The sequence below is a fragment of the Seriola lalandi genome, unplaced genomic scaffold (assembly GCF_002814215.2).
Source record: "Seriola lalandi dorsalis isolate HSWRI2012SDOR001 ecotype SW California unplaced genomic scaffold, Sedor1 jcf7180002054968, whole genome shotgun sequence".
In the NCBI taxonomy this organism is placed as follows: Eukaryota; Metazoa; Chordata; class Actinopteri; order Carangiformes; family Carangidae; genus Seriola; species Seriola lalandi.
The window spans coordinates 537,732-560,408 of NW_019525519.1; the positions used below are offsets into that span (position 1 = coordinate 537,732).

The 22,677-nt window shown below is 41.8% G+C and overlaps 1 protein-coding gene across 2 annotated transcripts in view; it reads left to right on the top strand.

The window, feature by feature from the left end:
- The first annotated feature begins 542 nt into the window (after window positions 1-542).
- The window catches only part of LOC111646236 (uncharacterized), a 37,184-nt gene continuing 15,049 nt past the window's right edge, over window positions 543-22,677 (top strand). For both annotated transcript variants that reach the window (XM_023395685.2, XM_087170904.1), the window contains exons 1-2: window positions 543-742; window positions 6,574-6,649. In XM_023395685.2, the coding sequence (XP_023251453.1) occupies window positions 721-742; window positions 6,574-6,649 (98 nt within the window). In that variant the 5' untranslated portion in view covers window positions 543-720. The remainder of the gene's footprint in view (window positions 743-6,573; window positions 6,650-22,677) is intronic.

Here is a 22,677-nt window from a genome sequence, read left to right on the forward strand (position 1 = left end):
TTCCTGTACTTGTAATTAATCCCTTCGTCTCCTGTATTACATAATCACACCGTGAGAAAAGACACTTCTTTCTTCACCGTGTATGCATGTCATATTATTCTCTGACAACCTTGCTTTGAGAAAATCATTAATTATTTCATTGATGATCCTCTTACAACATGTTTAACCTATTGTTTTTTCTTCCTCATCATCCTCCTTGAGACTGTGTGTGCTTATCATTTTGCTTGTGTGTCTGAGTGGTGTGAGTGAAATGTGAAGCAAGTGCACAGTCTCCAGGTTTCTGCTCTCTGAAATGTACATTAAGATACAATCACAATCACGCACACACGCTCTGGCAGCTTCCTCTTCGCCTGGCTGGAATTTGTAAGCCCTGAGCTCCAGCCAAGCTCCTGTTGCTGAGGGGAAACCAGCTGCACACTCATCCAATCCTCCTGCCAGCTCTCCTGCTAATGGAACAGTCCGGTGCGCCCCTGCCCACCCCTGCCGCAAGAAACCGTTTGGTACATCCCATCGGTGCTTCTCTAGCTGGTTTGTCACTGACTCAGTAGTATCGCAGCAGTCAGACAAACGGCAGCTTGAACGCACGCACACATACACACTCACACGCACAGACAGAGAAAGAGTGAGGACGTAAAAAGAGAGAGTTGCGAGAGAGAAGCAAAAAGAAATCTTCGGCTAGCCGCTCTTCTCACAGTCTGCTGGTTGTTTTGCATCCCTGATATGACCCTGTTCAGCCCAAGATGTGAGTATACCGGGGTTTATCCCTTTGTTTGTGTGTGTGTGTGCGTGTGTGTGTGTGTGTGTGTGTGTGTCTGCGCGCGTGCGTGTGTTAGTGGATGTTTACATGCAGCACTGTGTTTCTGAAAGACAATATTTTCCACTGTGCCTCTCTCTCTCTTTCTCTCTCTCTCTCTCTCTCTCTCTCTCTCTCTCTCTCTTTCTCTTTTTTTGTGCCCTCGCCTGCCATCTCTATCCTGTCCGTCTGCAAGCCTCTCTCTCCAGCCTTTATTAGCTTATCTCTCCACTTCATCCCCAATCCCAGGTTTCCTTTTCACTTTTGCCTCTTAGCTGTTTTCTGTGGCTTTGATCCCATCCAGATGGTGGTTTAGAAAACGGTCTGTGGCAGGACTTTATGATGTAAACACTGTGAAGCAACTTCAACTTCATGTTTACACCAAAACTGTGAGGTACATATGATCAAAGCTCATCCTGCTCTGTAACATTGGCAAGGTCAGCTTTCTCTCTCTCTCTCTCTCTCTCTCTCTCTCTCTCTCTCTCTCTCTCTCTCTCTCTCTCTCTTTCTCTCTGGGCAATATTGGCTTGTGAGACAGAAACAGCCAAAAGCTTAATTGTGCTGTAATCCTGCTCTGTGGCGATGGGTTAAGCATACATTTTCCTTTCCTTTTCTCCAGCTGCAGATTTGATAGTGCCTTTATATTTATTCCTAATAAGAGTACTTCACCAGACATGCAGACAGAGCGGCTGCATCTTCTCACAACTTCCACGCGACTTCAGAAACAGCTCTCTGCTCACACGATGTCTGCTGGCAAAGCAAAGGCTTCAGCCGAGTCAGTTCATTACAGACTGAAAGACTTGACAGTGAAAGTGGGCTGTCTCTGTGTGGTTTGCTGTAGTGTGGAATCTCTTCAGGGTTTATGAGACCATGTAGAGTCATGGCACTACTGTATCTCCTTAACTGTAATGCAAGAGCTTCATTTGCATTTTTTTGGGGCCAATCTTTCTTTTTGGCACACACCAGCTTCTCTCTCTTCATCACTGTGAAATGGCATCTATTCCTATCAGCCTATATCTGATCTACTAATCCATGTTGTATGCTGACAGTGATGTCTGTGATTACAGTGTATTTAGCCCTGAGAGTGGAAACTAAAGCTGGTTGCCGCTTGGCGCTAAGTCTGACCTGAGGTCAGTCGCAGTGCACGAAATGGACAAGATGCAGCGTGACAGAGAGTAGAGAGGAGGCATGCACGTTGCTGCTTTTTACATAAAAGAAAAATTGTGTGCGTATTAATGCGGAAACAAGAATGGCAACTTCTCTGAACTATAAAATGTTTTAAAATGCAGTATATGATGCAAGCAGAGCATACAGTATAGAGTATATCTAATTAATTATTGTAAGGCAAAATAGATGTGAAAAAGTGAACATTCAAGTGTAGAAATTTATTGTGGACAATCGACTGAAAACTAAAACCAAAAAGACTCATGTTTTAGCAATTCAATCAAGTGTCAAGAAAGAGAAAACAACAGCAAAGCATAATTTTCCACCAAGGTATAAAACAGTTTCTAAAATCAGTGAGAAGGATAACAAAACATTATTTTTTCATAGACTGAAATACAATTGAATATATCAGTGTCAATTATCAGCCAAGTCATTTGTGTTCTGAAATGAGTTGTGTGATTTAGAAGTTAACTGAAAAATACATGAAAAAATTAAGGATGCAGTTCAACCCACTGCATGGAAAAGTGAAGAACCAGGAAGATAGAAAATGATGATAGAAGACAGAAAGTTTAGGGCTGTTTTTATGCAGATTAAAATTGCACACCGTATTAATATATAATGTCTTATTCACATCACTATTTTATTGTGGTGTGTGTTTGTGTGCGTGTGGTTGTGCAGAAGATGAGGTTGCTTTTTTTTTTGGGCATCACTGACTGTCTGTTTCAGAGTTTTACGGCTGCATACATGAATCACCTGAGGCCAAACTATAGGTAACCATAACAACACTTAATTGAATCTGATAGAAAAGTTGTGTTTTCTGTGGATGTGTGGAGGTGAACAGGTTCAGACAGGGCAGCTTTCCTGCAGCTGGTAAAGCAGGGTGGATAGTGACTAACTGGGGTCTTCAGAACAAGGAAACCTTTTCCACATTGTTGCCGTGTAATTTTGTTTCCAGGTAGTGTGATTAAGCCAGCTCTCAGTTTGGCTCAGTACAGAGCAACAGTCTGGCACTCAGCCTGACATCCGTTCATACAAAGCACAGTGACAGACTGTAGACTGTGGCAGAGACTGGGGCTTTATAACTCATTATGGCTGATCGTGTGTGACCTTGATGTGTCCTCTGGTGCCCTTTGCTCCTATTTCACAAACATGCTGTCTGTTACAATAGACTACCTTGATTTCTCTACCATCTATCCGTTTCTTTTTTTATCAGGAGTCTCTTGGGCTTGTCCCTGATTAAACTGCTCTATAGTGAGAATCATGACTCACAATACAATATTATTATGTCATGCTGCCCATGATTAAGACTAGCACCATACAGGCAGTTTTGTGCAAAATGATATACAATAAATGTCTTTGATGATCTATACATCTGTACTGAAGAGGGAAACAAACTCCTGAAATGACAAAATAATCACAGAAGTGCTGTCATTTATAATATTAACAGAATAATTTAAAAAAAGATCAGATATAGTATCTTTAACACTTAACTTTAACACCCTGTTTTGTGGTTACGAAACAGTAAAAACAGATGATGAATGACAATAGTTTATAGTGAAACACAGTTTTAGTAATACAAAATATGTCTTCATAGGAGAGTTTAGAATTGTATATATTATCAAACAAGCAAAAATATCCTTATATTTGCATAAAACTATATAATAGTGTTTCATAAGGCATTGGTAATTGTTAATGCAGTGGTTAGAAGTGCTAAATAGGGTTAAACTAAAGAATTACTTGTAGGAATAATAGTGAAGAGAAAACTGTGTAATTGCATCACTACGACAACCACCATCATCACAGTCATTATCACCACAGTCGACACAATTACTGAGCAGAATGTGAGTTGTCAGTGAAGACATGTCGCTCAAGTGGATTTATAAAGGCCTGTGTTTAAGGAGCCAGGTAGGGGGGACTACCCATGTGAGGCTCACTTCAACAAGAAGAAAAGAAAATAAGATCAAAAAAGAGAAGGGAGGGAAAAGAAATCAATTACCATCAGCATCATAGTCATCATTTATGTTCCACCATTCTAGATTAAAACATCTTTAAACTTTGCGAAAGAAAGGCAAAAAAGCAACAGAGATTGTATCTTTGCAAGTTAAGTGCAACACAAACCTTTAAAAAAGCAGATCAATTGTATAATTAACAATTTCAAAGCTATAATTCATACATTTAACCAAAATGTATTTTACATTTGTGTAGGTGTGTGTGTGTGGGTGCGTATGTGGAGTCTGCTCTGGGGAAGCTAATTGTAGCGTATAGGACTTTGTTTACCGAATAGCAGTCTGATTGCCTCCTGAGGTTTTGCTCCTGTAGAGCGACACGACTGTGCTCAGCAGCATCCGTCCCTCTCTTCCTGTCTAACGCCTTCATCGTGCAGTCAATCACACAGTCGTCTTGTAGCTCATGAAATATCATAAAATTCAGTTTTCTTTCCTCCTGCCACACCCACGTCTGCGGAAATGAAGATTTATTTCTGATGATTCGCATCAGTCTTCTCATGAGGTGTAAAACTTTTATCTTCTTCGTGGAGGAAGATGTTGTTACTGTCACATGGCAATACTGCACTGGCTTATAACATGTTGGCTTGTCCAGTAAAGGTGGGCAATATGGTATGAGAGAGAATTTATAGTGATATTGGTGATTTAACCTGAAACTGAGTCATTTCTGGTCTTCTGGTCTGGTTTTGGCTGAGTGAAATAAAATACCAGTATTATTCCCTTTTTTGACAGTGTGACCTAATTTTTTATTTACCTTTTTCCCCTGATTAAGGAGAAGACATTACACATGAACATCAAGTAACTGAAATATTGTGTTGACATTGCAAAACATTTTCTTTTCTTCTTTTTGTTAATTCTAAAGAAAGAACCTTATGGAACAATGAAGCCACTGGTGTATATTTAGATCATACTGATATTTCCATCACACTACTACCCTTTCTGTGGCTGCTGTTATTCCACACAACAATGTTTTTTTTTCAAGCAAGACATGAGTCATCCTCCAATAGAATAATGTTTGGAAAGCAGGGTATAATTACATCCATTACATCCATCAAGGCTCTTGTTACTTGTATCCAGAGGGTATTTACCCCTTGATGGTCACACGTGTCTGTGTATGTTCTGATTTAATTTTGTGAACATAATAAACGTACAGGACTCCGAGTCAGTTTAACATTTTCTTGGAGATAAGTGACCTATGAATAACTTTATAATTTAGCAACCGATGATTATAATAACATGTACTGAGTGGAATATTATTCCAAACTAAAATCTGTGATCTCTTCACAGCTTTTAAGGTCTATGTTCCATACAGTCTTGATGCTCAATAAACAACTCAGTTGTTGGATTTTCTTGGGGGAGTGGGTAAAGATTGATTCAATGGAACTCCATATGTTTACAGTGGAGTGCGCAACTGTAGATAAAAAAAGGAAAATGGTAAATGAAATGTATCTCTTAGGTCTTGGAAGGATCTTGATCCATTGTTATGGTAAACATAAGAGCGTATTTATGTTTCTAAAACATGCTTATGATTATTTTTCTCTATATTCCTCATACTTGCTTCACGGTAGCTTTCTGGCAGTGCAGGTGTGCGTGGCTCAGGCCAGTAACAGTTAGTGTAATGTTTCAGCAGCAGGGGCCAGTTCGTCACCAGTAAAGACACACTGTTGGCTGCAGAGAAGCCATCCAGTAGGTCACCGTTTGACTCTAAACTGTCAGAAAATTATCCCTGCTGTGGGAAGTAAAGGTACATACATGTGTCTAAATTTCTTTTCACACATTCAGACCCTTACTTAATTAATTGTAGCTTCCAGCCATTTGACAGCCATGCTGTGTGAGTGTACGTGCAGCTGGCCCAGTCACGCTCCATTCACCACCCATCTGTCCATGTCAGACTGGCCTCTCCTCTCCTCTCCTCTCCTCTCCTCTCCTCTCCTCTCCTCTTCTCTCCTCTCCTCTCCTCTCCTCTCCTCTCCTCTCCTCTCCTCTCATTTTATTCTCCCTCCCCTTTCCTGTTTTTATTCTTCTCTCTCTGCTTTTTCTCTCTTTTACTCTTACCTCTGGTAAATCAAAGCAAACCCACGACAGCACCAACAGTGAGCTGCTGGTATATCATGTAATCAAGGTGGCTGGTGGTTAACTGTCTCATTGGAACATGCGTATGGAGGTGTTTGCAGCGAGAAACATACAAAGACAGAGAGACATGGGGTTCGGCTTTTGAGACGAGTCTAAAGCAGCATCAAGTCTCTGATCTAGGCATGAAAATTGGAGACAAAAATGGAAGTGAACAGCTGGCTCGGAGTGGCAGAAGCAATCAACATAGAGTGATAGAAGATGGACAAGAAAAACAGCCGCTGTCAGTCAGAGCCAGCCCTTTAGTCATTACCATGCCGAATGATGACACCTACAACAGATTAGGTTCATTTTGCTCAAATAAAAAGTAAACTTGAGTGTAGGAGAAACATATAAACATGACCAGACGATCCATATGGGTTCACGGGTCAGGTAATCATCTGAACATCCTTCTCAGCCTATATGCTTTGTACCCCTGCTGTGTTGTGTTATGTTGCTCTTTACTGTATCACTACAAAGTTAATTGGTTGCTCTTCCATGCAGACATGAGCATGAGTGGAGAGCTGAAGTCCAGTCGCTCCAGGGCAGCAAGTAAGAGGGCCAGCAACACCACTTACGGGTGAGTACGAACCCCTCCCTCCTCACACAAACAAAGACACAGTCCCACCCCCACACACTCAGATATAATCATGCGCTCTATTATTTGCTGCAGCCCTTTATCTGCAACTCAATGGATGCACCTCAGCGTTGCAATCGATGCCGCATTATTCGTTATTAGCGTCATACTAGCTGCGTATGTAAGCTGCTATTGATTTTAGCCAGAGGTGCTGTCTCCATCAGTCAGTGTTTTAATCTATCTGTTTATGTAGTGCACACATATGATTGGAGCTGATAACTTTTTATTGCTGGTGGTTCAATACAGTGCCATGGAGCTACACTAACATCAACTGCGTGCTTAGATAGCGGGTGGAGGGCAGTGGGAGCGACGACAGTGTGTGGACTTGTTTGAATTCATTCATGCCATCATTACTCTTACCTCCAACTCTCTCCTTGAACTGCAGCCTGTGCTCTAGCTGCAGCTCTGTAGGCTTGAGCTTGTCTAATGAGCATAAAGCACAGAAAATACTCTGTGTGAAGGTTGAGCAGATTCTCATTTCAGAGCTCTTACCCCACTGACTCTGACAGTGCATTTTCTCCTGCATGTCCTCTGCAAGTTCATACATTGTCCTTCATACAGTACATGACGTGAAAGCAAAAAGAAAGGCACTTAAGAAAAATCAATACATCAAAAAACATATGCACAAATATAGATATTTATCGGGTTCCTGAAAATATGTGTTGACTTACATAGATGCAGAAAAATAATAATGAAATTTCTGTGAATGTCTGCATCCATACAGGCACAAGGCTTTTTGCTGACAGTGGAGCTAGAGAAAGGAGAGATCCTCACATTAAAGCAACTGGGAAAAACATAATAAATAATATTGAAATAGTTTGCAGGTCATCTGCTCTATAGGACATCAAAATGTAAAAACAGTTAGGAATACAAACAAGAATGGAATATAAATATTAACAAATGCAATAATATTAATGCAAACTTGTTTGTCCCGAGCATAATCAGCAAATCTCATTATTATCATGCACCTCTGCATAACTGGGACTCTAGATATATTCCCAGCATCACGATAAATACTGGTCCTGTTCTGTTTCTGACAGCTCCATTTCCTGTCCCTTTGTTGGTTTCATCAAATCATATATATGGTATAAATATTGCAGCATGCGACATTATATGTATTATGTCCCTGTTGTGTCCTTCAGAATAGTTAATCTAGCTCTCTGCCTGTGCTCCCTCCTCCTCCTCCACTCCCACTGACCATGTCTGCCTCACCTTACACCCCCAAACATTATTTGCCCATTCCACCATGTAGTTATTCAGCAGCGTGCAACCATGCATTAATGAGGTTAGTCATACAACATGCACACACGCACGCACGCACGTACACACACACACACACACACACACACACACACACACACACACACACACACACACACACACATACATACTAACTACAAATAGAACACACCTGAGGTATCGGCCCTGATATAGCTTGTGTCTGCCTGATTTTTCTTAGAGCTGACAAGGACTTAAGGCGGCTATAACAGACATTTTTGTAATAACAGTGTTTCTAAATACTGCTAAATACCGTCATCTGCTAAATGTCATAATGTCAATTAGCCAACTTTGGGTTTTGACGTCAACCCCGTTTTCATTTTCCAGCCAAAATTTAACGTCTGTCCAACATTAGAGTTTTTAGAGTTCAACGTTTTTCTCACATTACATTGACGTCCAGTGCCTGCTGGGATAAATCCTGGTGCCTGCTGGTGATATATCAATGTTGCTTTTCCAACTTTTTCCACTGCCGTCACATAGTCAAAAAAATCATTTATTGCAGGCTTGAAGCAGACCAAGTCGGTTTTCTGTGGCAATTTCAGGTTTATGGATGCATTCAGTCAGCTAAAACAAGCTATCCCTTTCTGTGCAGAGTAGATTTGTTGGATATGCGAGAGAAATAAATTGTAAGACAAAACCAATCTACGTGATCATTCCTAGAAACAACAGAAAACTACAATATAGCTAAAGTTGCAAATGTAAATCATGGTGAGACAGCTACCAAAAATCTCTCTGTCCAGACTCCAATAATCCTGTTCTGTGCTGCTGGCAGCAGTGTGCCCATCCCCTCCCTCCTCCCACCGTCCTCACAGAGCTGGCAAACAAACACTACTGCCTGTGGCCTAGATTACTTTGTGAACAAACTTTCTAACCATGTCTAAGAAGCTAAAGCAATGTAATCTACTGATGCAACACCATGCGCGTTGCCAGCATTTCTGAACTGCTATTATTGCTAGAAAGTTGGATTATCAAGCTCCCAAAATAAAAAAAAAAATCAACTTTTATTTACGATTAAACCCTAATAAAAGCTTTTTATTGTAAATGTCTTAATGTATTCATCATCATTTCTTGGCTTATATGACAGTAGGCATGTCTGCTTCATCTTTTCCCACTGCCACTCTCTCGCTCTCTCACGTTCTCCCCTGACTATTTACCCCAGAGCGACCCTGACAACATAAGGGTTTTGTCATTGTTTATCGTCTGTGCTTCCTGACTGCCATAGGTCCCCTGTAGCTTGGCGAGCCCCAGCTGTGGCGGGAGGGATGGGGTAGAGAAAGTGGCAAACGTTTCACAGCCCAGATGCTGCTGCTGCTGCAGCCGTGGCCTCTGCTTGCTCCAGTGCACTACTACAAAAGCTCACTGTACTGTGTGGCCTGTATAGTGAGGCTCAGGTGCCAGAGGAATGGTCTCAGAAGTGTGTGTGTGTATGAGTTAGTGTGTGTGTGTGTGTGTGTGTGTGTGTGTGTGTGTGTGTGTGTGTGTGTGTTTGTGTGTGTGTGTGTGCGTGTGTGTGCGTGTGTGTGTGTGTGTGTGTGTGTGTCTGTGTATACCGTTACCTAAAGGACATGGTAAAACAGGACAAAAGGCTTCTGTGGCAAAGCATTTTATTTTCTTTTGTCCTTTCTTACCTTTTGTCTCTTCAGCCAGTTACTGTCACAGAGGAGTCAGAACAATATTGACAACTAAAGCACGGCGCCACAATCCATCCCTTCAGTTCTAGACCTATAATTATTGATTGATTACTCCCTCCCTGCGCTAATTTTTATTTTTATTTTATTTTTTGGAAAACCTCACGCTTGTTTCTTCGTTCGTGGCTGTGTGGCCGTAGCTTTGCTCAGTATGAATGCCCAGCTTGTGTCAAGGTTATTACAGTGTTCATTTTATTAACTGCTCCATTTTGCATCTCGGCGGAGAGGGGAAGGATCGAGGCAGAGAAAGAGGAGAGGGGACCGGCCCGAACACTGAGTGGCAGAGTTTAGTGAGCATCTGGTCTCTGATATTTTTGTCAGCTTTTTTCCACGCACTTCACTCTTTTAATATGCTCTCATCTGTTTTAATTATCAGATGGGTCGGTCTTAGAGGAGTTTGAATTAGGACGGAAATGTTGCAGGAAACCCATCTGTCATAGAGACCCATAGCTGATCGGGGGCAGGAGTGGTGGAGGCCTCAGGGTATGAACTGTTTTCAGGAGCAGTGGGTGATGATGGGAATGTGTAAGCTTCATGAAAAAGAATGGGTGAGGCAAGAAGAATAGATGATCATACAGCATAAAAAAAAATTTAGTCCAACCTATTTGGAAGAGTGGACAAAGACAAATGGTACAATCAAAATCCAAACTGTCAGGGGCATCAAGATCTATCACATTTTACAGACCAACTTCCTGTTTCTACTTTGACCTTCCATACTTGTCTTAGTTGTTCATGGTTTCCATTTAGCTAAATGATCTGACTGTTGGTTTCTCACCCCATCAGACTTTGTCATATGTCACCATGTTTCCTCTCATCTAGTCTAATCTATTACTTTGATGAATGGAATGTTACCATAAGCAAAAGAAATGACGGCCAAAACTACAGTATTAAAATAAAGACAGACATTGTAGTAAACCTGAATTATCCTTCTTTTAGAGGCAGTACGGCAGTATTTGGAATAGATCTGTAAAGATGTAGTATGCAGCTTTATCTTTTACCGAGAGTGTATTTTTAGTCACATCTTCCTCCGTCTAATTTGTTCCCATGCAAGACTTGTCACTTATTTTGACAGATTGTATATGTGTATCCAGCCTGAGGCGCGACTGGCTGACATCTGTAAAACCACCACGAGCAGTGAAAAAGCAAAGGGCAAATGGAGGCAATCTGCAGTAAAGAAAGCAATGTTGAAGTTCACCAGTTTTTATGAACGACCTCAGTCTGCTGGACGTATTTCTGATTGTCACAACACAGCTGACTGCCAGCTGTTATGGCACCCACCCACAGCTAAATCTGCACACACAACGTCATGATCATTTTTTTTTTCTTTGTAATGGCAGTTGTAAACATTATTTTAAAAGAGGGGTCACATACTGCCACATACTGATATATTTACTTATTAATATATTTTTACGCATTTATTTATTGTTAATGTGCCAAAAAATTGCATTTTTCTAGGGAAAACATAAATAAACAAATAAAATAAATGCAACATAGTGCTTGAACTACCCCCACCTGTTCCCCTCTTCCCGGTGTGGATGTCAGATTATTATGTGAACAGGTTGCTCATGATTCATGTTGGGGTCTGGTGTGAGTTTGTGACTGTGTGACCATCCTGCAGATCACCACATTCGTTCCTTTACAAAATAGTCGTCCTGTGTTTTGCTGAATTGGCCAGAAGTCACCGTAGCATGTACTTGATATTTGATTGTTTTTAGATATATTATGAAAAACAAAGAATAAAACAAGGTAAATACAGATAAAAATTAAGGAAGAAGAAAAATTGCCTACTGCAGCATGACTTTGGTTTATGCTGTTCATTTGTTTTATATTGAAAAGCATTTCAGAGTATACTGGAGTTCACAGTGATGCATTTCTTGCCGTTTAGTTTTTCACAAATAGCAAGAGCATTCTGCTTATGTCTGCACTTTGGTAAAATTAAGTTAAATGAAGTGTGGAGGGAGTTCTAGGCCCGTGTGACTAATATATCAGTGTTTTCATTGTGAGTCGCAACGTTGGTCTGGCCATGTCGCACGCAACGTGCCCAATCAGCTGTTATGACTAACTGTAAAACAAGAATGAAACCCATAGGCCCACAGTGTGTGTGTGTATGTGTGTGTGTGTGTGTGTGTGTGTGTGTGTGTGTGTGTGTGTGTGTGTGTGTGTGTGTGTGTGCGTGGGTGTGTGTTCATGTCTAACATCACGGACACAACGGTGATTTATTAAGTGTTTTGTTACATGTTCACTCATTTCAAGATCTTTATTAAATAGAATGATAATACAAAATTAAAATGCTCATATACAGAGAAAACTTCCCGTGCAGAGGTTCAACAAAGTGAGGCATTAGTATGCTTTAAACAAAGCGCTTGTCAGATCAACCATCAGCAGTCGAACCACCACACCATTCCAACGTTGGAAATTTGGGTTGTTGAATCCAACAACACACCCTGCCTTTGAGCGTGGCCATTTGGAGCAGCTACAATATAAACACTTGCCTTTAAACATATCCAGATGACACTGTGTATGCACTAGTTTGTTTGAAGCTCACTGAACCACGTAGCCTCCACAGCATCCTCACACACTATCTCTTCGTGTGTGAGCGAGCACCTCAAATGGCAAGCATATCACCAGGGTGGCGGTTTTTGCTCGAGCCAAAAACAGCGCACTAATTATTCACTAAAGCCTGCTGTACCTTCCCCTTTCACTTTAGCATCAATTTTAAGGTGCAGCTGCTATTTTCATTTGTCTGTCCAGCTCTTCCCTCTGTCCTTTGTCGGCGTTCTCTCTGCACGGATGCACAGACAATGTGCTGTCTGCAGTCCATTCCTGTGAGAGATGACAGGGGCTGTACTGTAGGTAAAGGTCAATGCAGTCAGAGGTGGATGTTCTGCTGGGGAAAAGGTCACTGTGCAGAGCAGGGAGGAGAGTGCACCTGCTGGTTTCAGGGCCACTGCCAAAGCCTTTGAGGCCGCAGAGAACAAGTGAAGATACACGGGTGGATAGAGACAGAGAGGCATGAAGAAAGGGAGATAGCGATATGTTGGCTGTAGACACGATGTTCTGTGGAGATAAGGTCATGAGCCAGCGGTGGTGACACTCGTAGCTCAGGGCACGATAGCAAGAATGACCACAATCATATAACTGAGAAAATAAAAAATGTTTTTTCCAGCCATGTCAGTGTGTGTGTTTTTGTGTGTGAGTGTGTGGGTGTGTGAGAGTTACTTTCTATCCATATATTCACTGGCCCTGTGCATTACCAAACCAGATGAGTTATCTCTCCTGTCCTGCAGGCTCATCACTCTACAGGGGTTGGTCCCTCTGCTAATGAAGTCATCTCTATCCCTACTGCCTACTCTATGCTGGGAGGAGAAAAAGCGAGGGGAGCAGGTGGGAGAGGGAGAAAAGGAGGCATGAATAAGGACTGATGCAAAAGGGTGAAAATGTGCAAGGTGCAACACAGAGTAACAACAGCACAGAGGACAAGTGTGAAACAATTGAAAGAGAGAAGAGTAGATAGGAGAGAAATGTGCAGAGAGAGAAAGAAATAACAACAGTCGGGGAGAGTGAGGGGTGAAGAAAGCAAAGGAGGGAAAGCAAGTGAGCACTGCACTGCGTGTCATTGGCCCCCTGGCGTGAACAATCCATCTCAAATTGATCTTCCAGCTCGGCCCAGCAGGGCATTCTGAATCAATCTCAAATTGATCTCTGTGCCAGAGGTCGGGAAAACTAGCAGTGGAGCTTATCAGAAATATAGTGGTGCTGGGAGGATCTGACAGGGAAACTTATCACACTGCACAACAGGAAATGGGCTCTGAGCCCCCGGGGCAGCAAGAGGACGAGCCTGCTCCCTATACACACACACACACACACACACACAAACCATACACACAATCGCAAGCACACACAGATTCAATGTCTCTGCGTGTACTATACACTGACACATGCTCCCCAGTGTTCAGCACAGTACAGAGAGGGTATACCGCGTACAGACACAGACACATAAACAAACACCCGCACACAAGCTCTCAGACCCTCTGCCCAGGCATCAGTACACACCTAGAGGCTACCTCAAAAAATAGAAAGTTTGTCAGTGCACAATATGTCAATATATTTTAAGCTAGACAGGTGAGATTTGAGGCCTGGAGCTCTTAATGACTTATAACACATTTAATGTGTCCTCAGCAAGGCTGTGTGAAAAGCCTGAGGAAGGACAATCAATACCGTCTTGCATTTAGACAGTCAGTCAGCTTAGGGGAGCAACCTGCCTCTCCAGGCCAAGTAAAAAATAAAACCATATAAACAATCGTTCAAAAGTGACTTTCACCAAACAGCATCTCCGGGAAACACTTGGAAAGTCCAGTCTAGGATTGTTGGAGCTCACACATGCCACAGCTTCCACTGAACGTCTGTACTCATAAAGTTATGAGCTAATGAAAAATCAACTGGCTGCTACTCAAGATATCTGGTCGTCTTTGTAGACTCCAGCCTGCTGTGATTACTGTATAGACACCAGTGTTCCCATTTATGTTTGTTAGGGATTGTGGACTTTACAGTGGTTTTTTTTTTTTCATTTGTCATCACCGCGTTGGTCATTAGTTTGAAGCTGACAGCAACTTCATCGAGCACGACAGGGGATCAGAACACATGGAAAACTAACTCGAAGTTCATTTTGATGACACAGAGATAAGGTGACGGGGAGCAATAAAAGCAATGAGAGACTGAGGGAGTGCAGTGGAACAGAGTGTGGGGGGGGGGCAGCAGGAGAGCCTTTTCTGTGGCCTGGACTGGAAAAGCTCTCTGTCAGCACAGAGGGGTAATGGGGGTTAGCGGAGGGGGATAGAAGGAGTGAAGATGAGTGTGTGGGTATATAAAAATGTGTGTGTGTGTGGATACAAGTGACTGCATATCCCAAGGCATATTACAATGTATCGGTGACCCCTGTGACCCTCAGCACTACAGTGAGAGAACCAAACAAACATACATGAATGCATGCACTCACAATACCAAGTAATGGTAGTCACTCTCTAAAATCTTCAGTTTCTTCCATGAAAAAAACAAAAAACATTTTCTCTCATAGGGGCTGGAAACCAGCAACTCCCAAAGACAGATGCTGATTTAGAGACACGTCATTCAGGGGACACCCTGTTGTGGCTTGGCCTTCCTCTTGCCTCAGTGCCAAATGCACAGGCTCTCTAATGACCAACTTACTCCCATTAATGCTTCGACAAAAACAGGCCAGACCTTTTTTTTTTTTTGACATTTGGCCTCCATGAGAGACACATGCACACACACACTTCAAAGTCCCCTCCCCGCAGCTTTAAGCTCCACTTACTCTTGCAGTTTAACCTGTGATACCTTCTGATGAATGCCCTTCAAATATCACACTCACACACCTGCCCCCATGATGGTGTTTTTTATCAGTATGACGACCATCCGTTGACAGAATTCATTCAACTATCACCACTACGTACCAAACAACAGCCTTTACTGTTACTTGAATATAATTTTAATGGGAACCCTAAACCTTAGTTTTAAGCTCGGCGCCATTCATGCAAATGAATGAACACCACTGTGTGCAGTCAGTGTTTATTTTCCCCCTAACATCCAATGGACTGATTACACAGATGTTACCTGTAAGCTAACCAGCAATGGACACTTCAACCATGTGTGTGGGATTGTTGTTGTGTGTTTGCGTTCAGCTCAGACCGAATTCATAACTCGAAATGAACTCTGGGGACTATATGCATGAAGCTGTAAATTCATGGCTATGAATTTTTTTCGTCACATTTGTAAAGCTGTGCATACACATGGCTCCATTTTATATCCCAGTCAATGCTGAACTGGGCACAAGTGCACCCTTGGCAAGTAACATATGCGTTCTTTTTATGCATACACGCAATATATACATCTGACCCACGTTCTTGCTGCTATTTCCCTCCAGTCTTTCTTTTTCCTCCCAGTTCTGTTACATGTATAAAGCCCCAGGAAAAGCGACATTTTTTTGCTCAAGCTGAGACATTTTTAACTTGCTCGGTTGCATCTTGTGGGCTTTCCATATTTCCCATAATGTCTTAATCTGATCAAAAATTTTGGAACAGCTTTATTTTCCACTTTTTAATGAAGTCCACAGAATAACCTTAAATCAGGAAATTTCCATGAGAACTCATGTACATTTGATAGAAAACAGGTATTTTTCAGGGATTAAGAAGTTGGTTAACTTGCAACTCTCCTGCAGCAATAGGAGTAAATGAAGCCTTGAAAGTTAATGCAAACAATTCCCACAGGTGCCTCAATTTTAGTTGATGACTTACAAACTCTCTGTCTGTACAAAGGCATTGTAAGAACAAACTGTGTCACTACACCTTCTGATGATAGGACAATACTGTAGTGAGGGAAGCCGTTCTGTATGTTGCTGTCAGAATGGTCAGAAAAAGGAAAAGCAACGAAGGAAGACAGACTGGTTCAGGGGTTTATGAACTGGACAGAAGGTGAAAGTGAGGCAAGCTGCTGAATGAGTCAAAAATTGAGATAAAGTTTGGTTCCAGTAGAAGTTGTTTTTAAAATCTCCAACTGTTTATGCGGTATTTAATTTCAGAAACACTCAGGCATTTAATTATGTAAATTTAAATAACAGCTGGGAAAATGGTGATCTAAAAACCTTTTGACCAAAGGTGTATGTCATAAAATATGTTTTTTTTTAATAAATATCCTTATTCTGTGAAGCTTAAACTTAAATGAAACTATGTACTTTGGACAGTTTGACTTTTTTGCTTTGTTAGTCTTGGAACGCCTTAAAATTCTGCTAATGGCTGCTTCTTTGCTGCACCAGACTGTTCAGGTTTTCTCTGAGCTGAACAAACACAATGGCTTAAAGTTGTACACTTGTCTCCCTCTTTGCCTTTAACACGTCTCTGTCTCTTCACTTTTGATTTCTGTGCCTCTTTCAATCTCCCGTCTTTACGAGAATGAGGCAGATACAGGGAGGTTGTTGACAGAGCATGGCTGCTGTTAGCTGGGGTTTAAGTTTTGCCCAGTGAGGATCACAGACTGCAGTCTGAGATTGACTCAGCAAATGTCAGTCCTGTCGATCACAGTTAAAACCACAGACGGCTCTCCTGAGGGCCTTTCTGAATGGCAGCTTATTATTTGCTCTAGATATCCCCTAAACGTTCAGATCCTCTCTTGCCATCTGAGGAGGGAACTGGATTTGTTTGGCAGGATGACAAAGTCTAATTAGACACACACACACACACACACACACACACACACACACACACACACACACACACACACACACATACATACACACGCACACACACACACTCTCAAAGCTCTGGTATTTTTCTGACAGTGCCTTGCCTTTTTCACTTTCCTTTCGGTAGCAAGCAAAGAAGTTAATTTTAGCTCAGTACAACTATGCTGCTTTGCCCTTCATGCAATTGAGCTGAAATGACTTTTAGCTTTTAATTCTTCAATAATTTCATGACAACAGCACAGTTCAGGACATGAAAACGATGCCGGGGCTTGACAGAGTTGAAAAGGCTGGAAGGATTAATTACTCCAGGCAGCCTCGGGTAACCTTTTAACTTTGCGCTCTTAGTCGGTTTTGACGGGGATAGTCACCCCTGTTAGGGGAAGTGTCTTGATATCTGCGCTCCTCATGCTCTTTACGGGGGAATGGGTGGAGGGGGAGGGGTCTGTGGGTGTCACTTGTCACCTTACCGCTGTGTAATGCTGCTAATTAGCGCTAAATATCTTGAACTCTTGAAATTTCCAATTAATGCTCACAGCGAGACCTTGAGTTTTTGATGAATGGCAGCGAGCTCAAGCAGTTGGCCCTCCTGGAGCGAAGCCACATATATACAAGTACGTAGAAGTACGTGCACGGCATCACTAACAGGCACATCACATGTTAACCAGCCCTCTTTTCCAACTCTCACTCTCAAAGTTGGTAAAAAAAAAAAAGGAAAAAAAAAGTATTATTTGCTCATTTGGTTATGTGTTGAGTTGTGTGCAGATGGTCCTAAGTCATGCAGAAGAATTGGACTTATCCCACTCCAAACACTCTGCCTCCAGGAGGATTAGGCCACATTCAGTCAATGCTACTGAACACGTTCCTACAGCGCATACACATAGAGCTAAACCCACACTTATCTACATATGCACATATGTATGGTGTGCAGACATACCTACACCCACGCTCACACAGAATTCACTGTAGCATACACACACACACACACACACACACACACACACACACACACACACACACACACACAAAGGATTCATGGACAGATCCATGAAAAGGTTGTTTACTTAAATACCTGGTTTTGATGCAATGTAACACTCAAGGATGAGTTAATGGGTAGAATTAGTCCTTCATTTCTCTCTTTATACAGGATTTAGTTTGCATAGCGTCCTGCAGCTACAAACCTACTACACTCTTCTAGTGATTCACATTCATAGTTTGTGTCAAGCAGAGGGCAGCCGAATTTGTTACCTGATCAGACTGGATTATATAAAGTGTTTTTTTTTTCTGTGACAACAAAACATGCACAGTATTATTCATTTATTTATACCCTGTCCTGCAAGATTGCTAAATGAGCAATTAATGTAACAGCTCTTGGGGCTTTTAATCACAGTAAACACCTGTTACACCTTGTGATTTGAAAGGCAGATTATGTTAATCTTTTGCTTAGATGGTCCAGGGCAATTGACAGTCTCCTCTCCTCTCCTCTCCTCATAGCTTCTGTTCAGTGTTTTGAACCTCTCCAGTTGCTGTGGGATCAAAACCCTGCTGCAAATGGTGACATTAAGGTTTAATGGTTACAGACTGTCATGTCACTCTCTTCTGTCCCTGGTGGGAAAACATTTAAAAACACTGTCACTCACGACTTAGCTGTGTCAAATTGAAGTATTTCAGTTTTCCATCAGTTGTCACTGCTCTCTGGTACACAAAAAAAAACAAAAAACAAACAGGCTGACTCGACAAGAGACTCGCTCATAATTTCCATCTCTGGTTGGCTAATCAAACAGTAACCATACCATGCTACGCCACGCCTCGTCCCTGCCTTGGCTGATCCTACAAGCCCACTTCATCAGTCGGGAATGTCCACACCCTGACAGCTGTAGGAGACTCTGACTCATTCCTCTCTCCGTCCCCATCCTCCTTGTCTCTTTAACAAACACTCCACTCATCCATTCTTACTCTCCCTGCCCCCTCCACTTCATCTACTCTCATTTGAGACCGTGCGCACACCTATGAGGGATGTATTCTGATGGACGAATGGGCAAAGAGGAAAATATCTTTCTCCTGTGGAACACTGTGTTGAGGCTTCAGCTCCCTGATGCATGCCTGTTGTCTGATATGCGCTGCCTGTTTGGTTCTTGCGCTACTGCACATGCCTTATTGATGCAGCAGCGCTCCCCAGCTCCTCTGCTCCTCTCTCTGATAGTGGAACTGCAATCAAACCTTGAGGGCTGCCAGCCATTCAGGGCTACTTAAACTAAAGTGAGGAACGATGAGTGCAAGCTGAAGCATAAAACTTATCTATGTACCTCCATTTTTCAGACTGAATAAATTGCTCTCAGGCCATTATTTAACCTTGATGCATGTATGATATAAATTTATGAGCTCCTTGAGTTGCCATTACTCTAGTACCTCTCATGCTCTGACCTGTGGCTCTATATATCACCGCCCTGCAGTACATACAGTATATCCAGATGATGCAGACCAGTGGGCCAAGCAGTAATGGATGTCAAGGAGCAGCTTACATGGTGATGTGTTATTGATCGGCTACTTTCCCGCTCATGGCATTGATTAAAGCAGCAGAGTGTGTGATCGCTGCATGTTTAAGTGGCTTCTCAGGAAATAATAAAGATGCTCTTTGTCAAGTGTTGCCTCTCCCTCCGGATGAGATGTGAAAGCTGCCCTGTGGGGCAGTAATGATTAAATCTTCTATAATTGTGTAGGGAACCTTGTACTGTGATATTGGCATATACCTTGACAAATCTTTTATTGATAAAACAACCAGATGGGTGTGTCAAATAATGCCATATGGCAAAATCAAGGAACTTCATTACAAAAATCCTGTAAATCCAGTAATACCCCACTATAAAACAGTCTTGCTCATTTATTTGCAATATTGCCAGCAATGGAACCAGAGGGACCAGAGGGATAGTTTAGTCACCACAGTGTAAACCGTAAAAGTCTCAGACAGTTGACACATACAGTAAGAATGACAATATATGTCGCCCTCTCGGTGAGAGGGCGTTGGTATGTGTATATACAGTACATATGTGTATTGAGTGCAGGCGTATGCAGAAATTATGAATGTAAGTGAAATGAGGAGAATAACAGCGACAGTGATTAAATGAAAGGGTGAGAGGGAGTAGATTAGCTTGGAGTCTGTCCTTAGAGAGTGTCTGAGAGGGGGAACAAGCTGCCAGCACTCCCTTCATCTTCCCCTCGTCCCCTATCAAAGCTTCCGTGCTTTCATCTTAATCATACTCGCCCTTAATGTCCTGTGGTCTCTCTTTCTTCTCTTTCTCTCTCTCTCTCTCCCTCTCCGTCTCTCTCCTCTAATTGTCAATCCGCAAACACAAATGTAGTTTTCTTGTGTTGTGGCGGGGCAAGAAGAGAAATCCCACTGCGCAGTTTTTATACACAATAATCTCATTTCTGCTTGTCTGCCTGCTGTTGTCAGTCTTTCTGTGCAGATGTGTAGGCTAGTCCACTGTGTTCTCTCTTCATTATTCTGCCCTCTTATATTTTCCATATGTATCACGATGACTGAGTGGTGTGGGGGGGCATGTTGAATAGTGAACACACTCTCAGTGCTAAATGCTGCAGAGTTTCTCCACTTCCATTTTCTTATACCTAAGCCACTAAAATACTCACATGTGCACAGTATATGAAAATTCACTACACCTCAATCAACAGACTAAAGACAGTGTAGTCACACACACACACACACACACACACACACACACACACGCACACACACACCATTTCAAGTGTTACTGGTCTTATTTTAGGTTGGGTAAATAGTTTATATCTTTCACACAAAAAAGAAATAAAATTTGAATGAATAAATGTCCTCATGAAATCAGATCCAAAGACAAACAAAGAGCTTTGGATATATGGTGGATTTATTACAAAAGCAATTTGTCATTAACAAGTTTTAACATGATGAGTATTGTTATACTGTACAAAATGTCAGATAAATAAATAAGGTTAATTTTCTTCTTATTGTAAATGGTTCTGTAACAGTTCAGGTAACTGGACTGGATACAGACAATACACAGGAGGTAGCACTGAAAAATCTACAAGCAGGCAACAGGAAGTTAGGAGGTATGGATACAGGCACAGGCAGGACAAAAAACCTGGAGCCCTCCCGTGAAACATCATAAATAATTCGTCAAAGTGTGACTGTGAGCTGCTCTTGACTCTTCTTCACTTCTTCTAATGAAACTGCGTTGTTATTTAGTGTGAGCTCTGGCCTGTCTGGGACATTTTCTACTCTACAGTCTAGTCTGTCCTAAGGTTTCATCCGTTGAATTTTTATCATGCCTCATTGCGCTCCACTTTGACGTGCGCAGTGTAAAAACCTCTCTTGACCTTTGCTTTTCTATCAGAAAAGATATGGAGCTGTGGGATTCACTGCTGGGATTTAAGGGGCAATGAAACCTAGAGGGAACATGGAAAGGCTAATAACCAGCTTGTGTCTTGGTCTGTTATTCAAATCATGTCAAATCGTGACTTGTCACCAAATCCTCCTCATTATTCCTACTTTCCAGCATCTTGCACAATTATCCACTTGCTGGCTATTTTCCCGTGTTTGCCTAATAGAGTATATTATCAAAGCTACTGCAAAATACCACAAGTTAAAGTGAGAAAAGGTCAAACCATCCACACACCTATCTTCATTTGGAAAACCTGATTTACTGTCTAAGCTTTTGCTCGCACAGATCTTGGGTCAGAGCATGAGACCACATGACACCACATGTTTATGTTTGTCAAATGAAGACGAGGAAGCTTTCTGCACAAAGCTGAACACTGCCATTTCATATTTGCCAGACCTTCATCTGGGTATCAATCGTTTACCTTTGTCTCAGGATTTTCTAGCGCCTATATGAGCACAGGAAAATGAATGATGACCTATTTGCTCTGTGTGCAGTTTACACATCGAGCCCATATGCTCATACAGACTCGGCTGAGGTTTGTGAGTGATAAAGATTTTTTTTCCTCCGTATTCAAAACAAATTGCACAGTGATTCACTTATAAAGTCATTATGCACAAAGCCAGAGAGGCAGGTTTGTGATAGCAAGAAAAATTTGATCAAATCCACAAAACAAGGAAATGCATCAGTCTGAAAAAGTGAAGGAATAAAAACGAGTCTTGAGATATTTAGAGAAAAAAGTCCATTAAATTGGATGATTTCATATAAGAGGTGAACTACTCCAAATTACATGTACAAAAAAAAAGAAAAAAAAAGAAATGCATCATCTCCCTAAGTTTCTACATGTAGTTGGACCAAAGCCCAAGCAATTTAGAAATATGTCCATGTACTTCGACCTGCGCTACTACTTGATAGCTAATTACCACAATTTTATATTTAATTCTAAACTCCACTAGTAGATAACAGAGAGAGGCCAGCGCAGGAGTAATGTGCTCCCTGTGCTTTGTCTTTGTTAGTTTGAACCAAGCTGCAACTCCTTGGCTGAGGCAGGCATACGGAGCATAACATTAATCTAAGCGTGAAGACACAAAAGCGTAGATTAATGTCTCAGCACTCTAAAGCAGAAGATATGTCTCATCCGAGAATTGTTTCTTAACAGGAAAAAGCAAGACTGAACAAGTTTGTTAACGTATGAGGGAAAGAAGGGGGTAGCCTGCAACGTCTGGTCTTATGATACTCACCCTGTTTAAATGCACTATTTTTGGCAACCGTCCTGTTTATTGTTCTGTGTGGAAAAACTCATAGAAATCAAAGAGAGTAAAACTT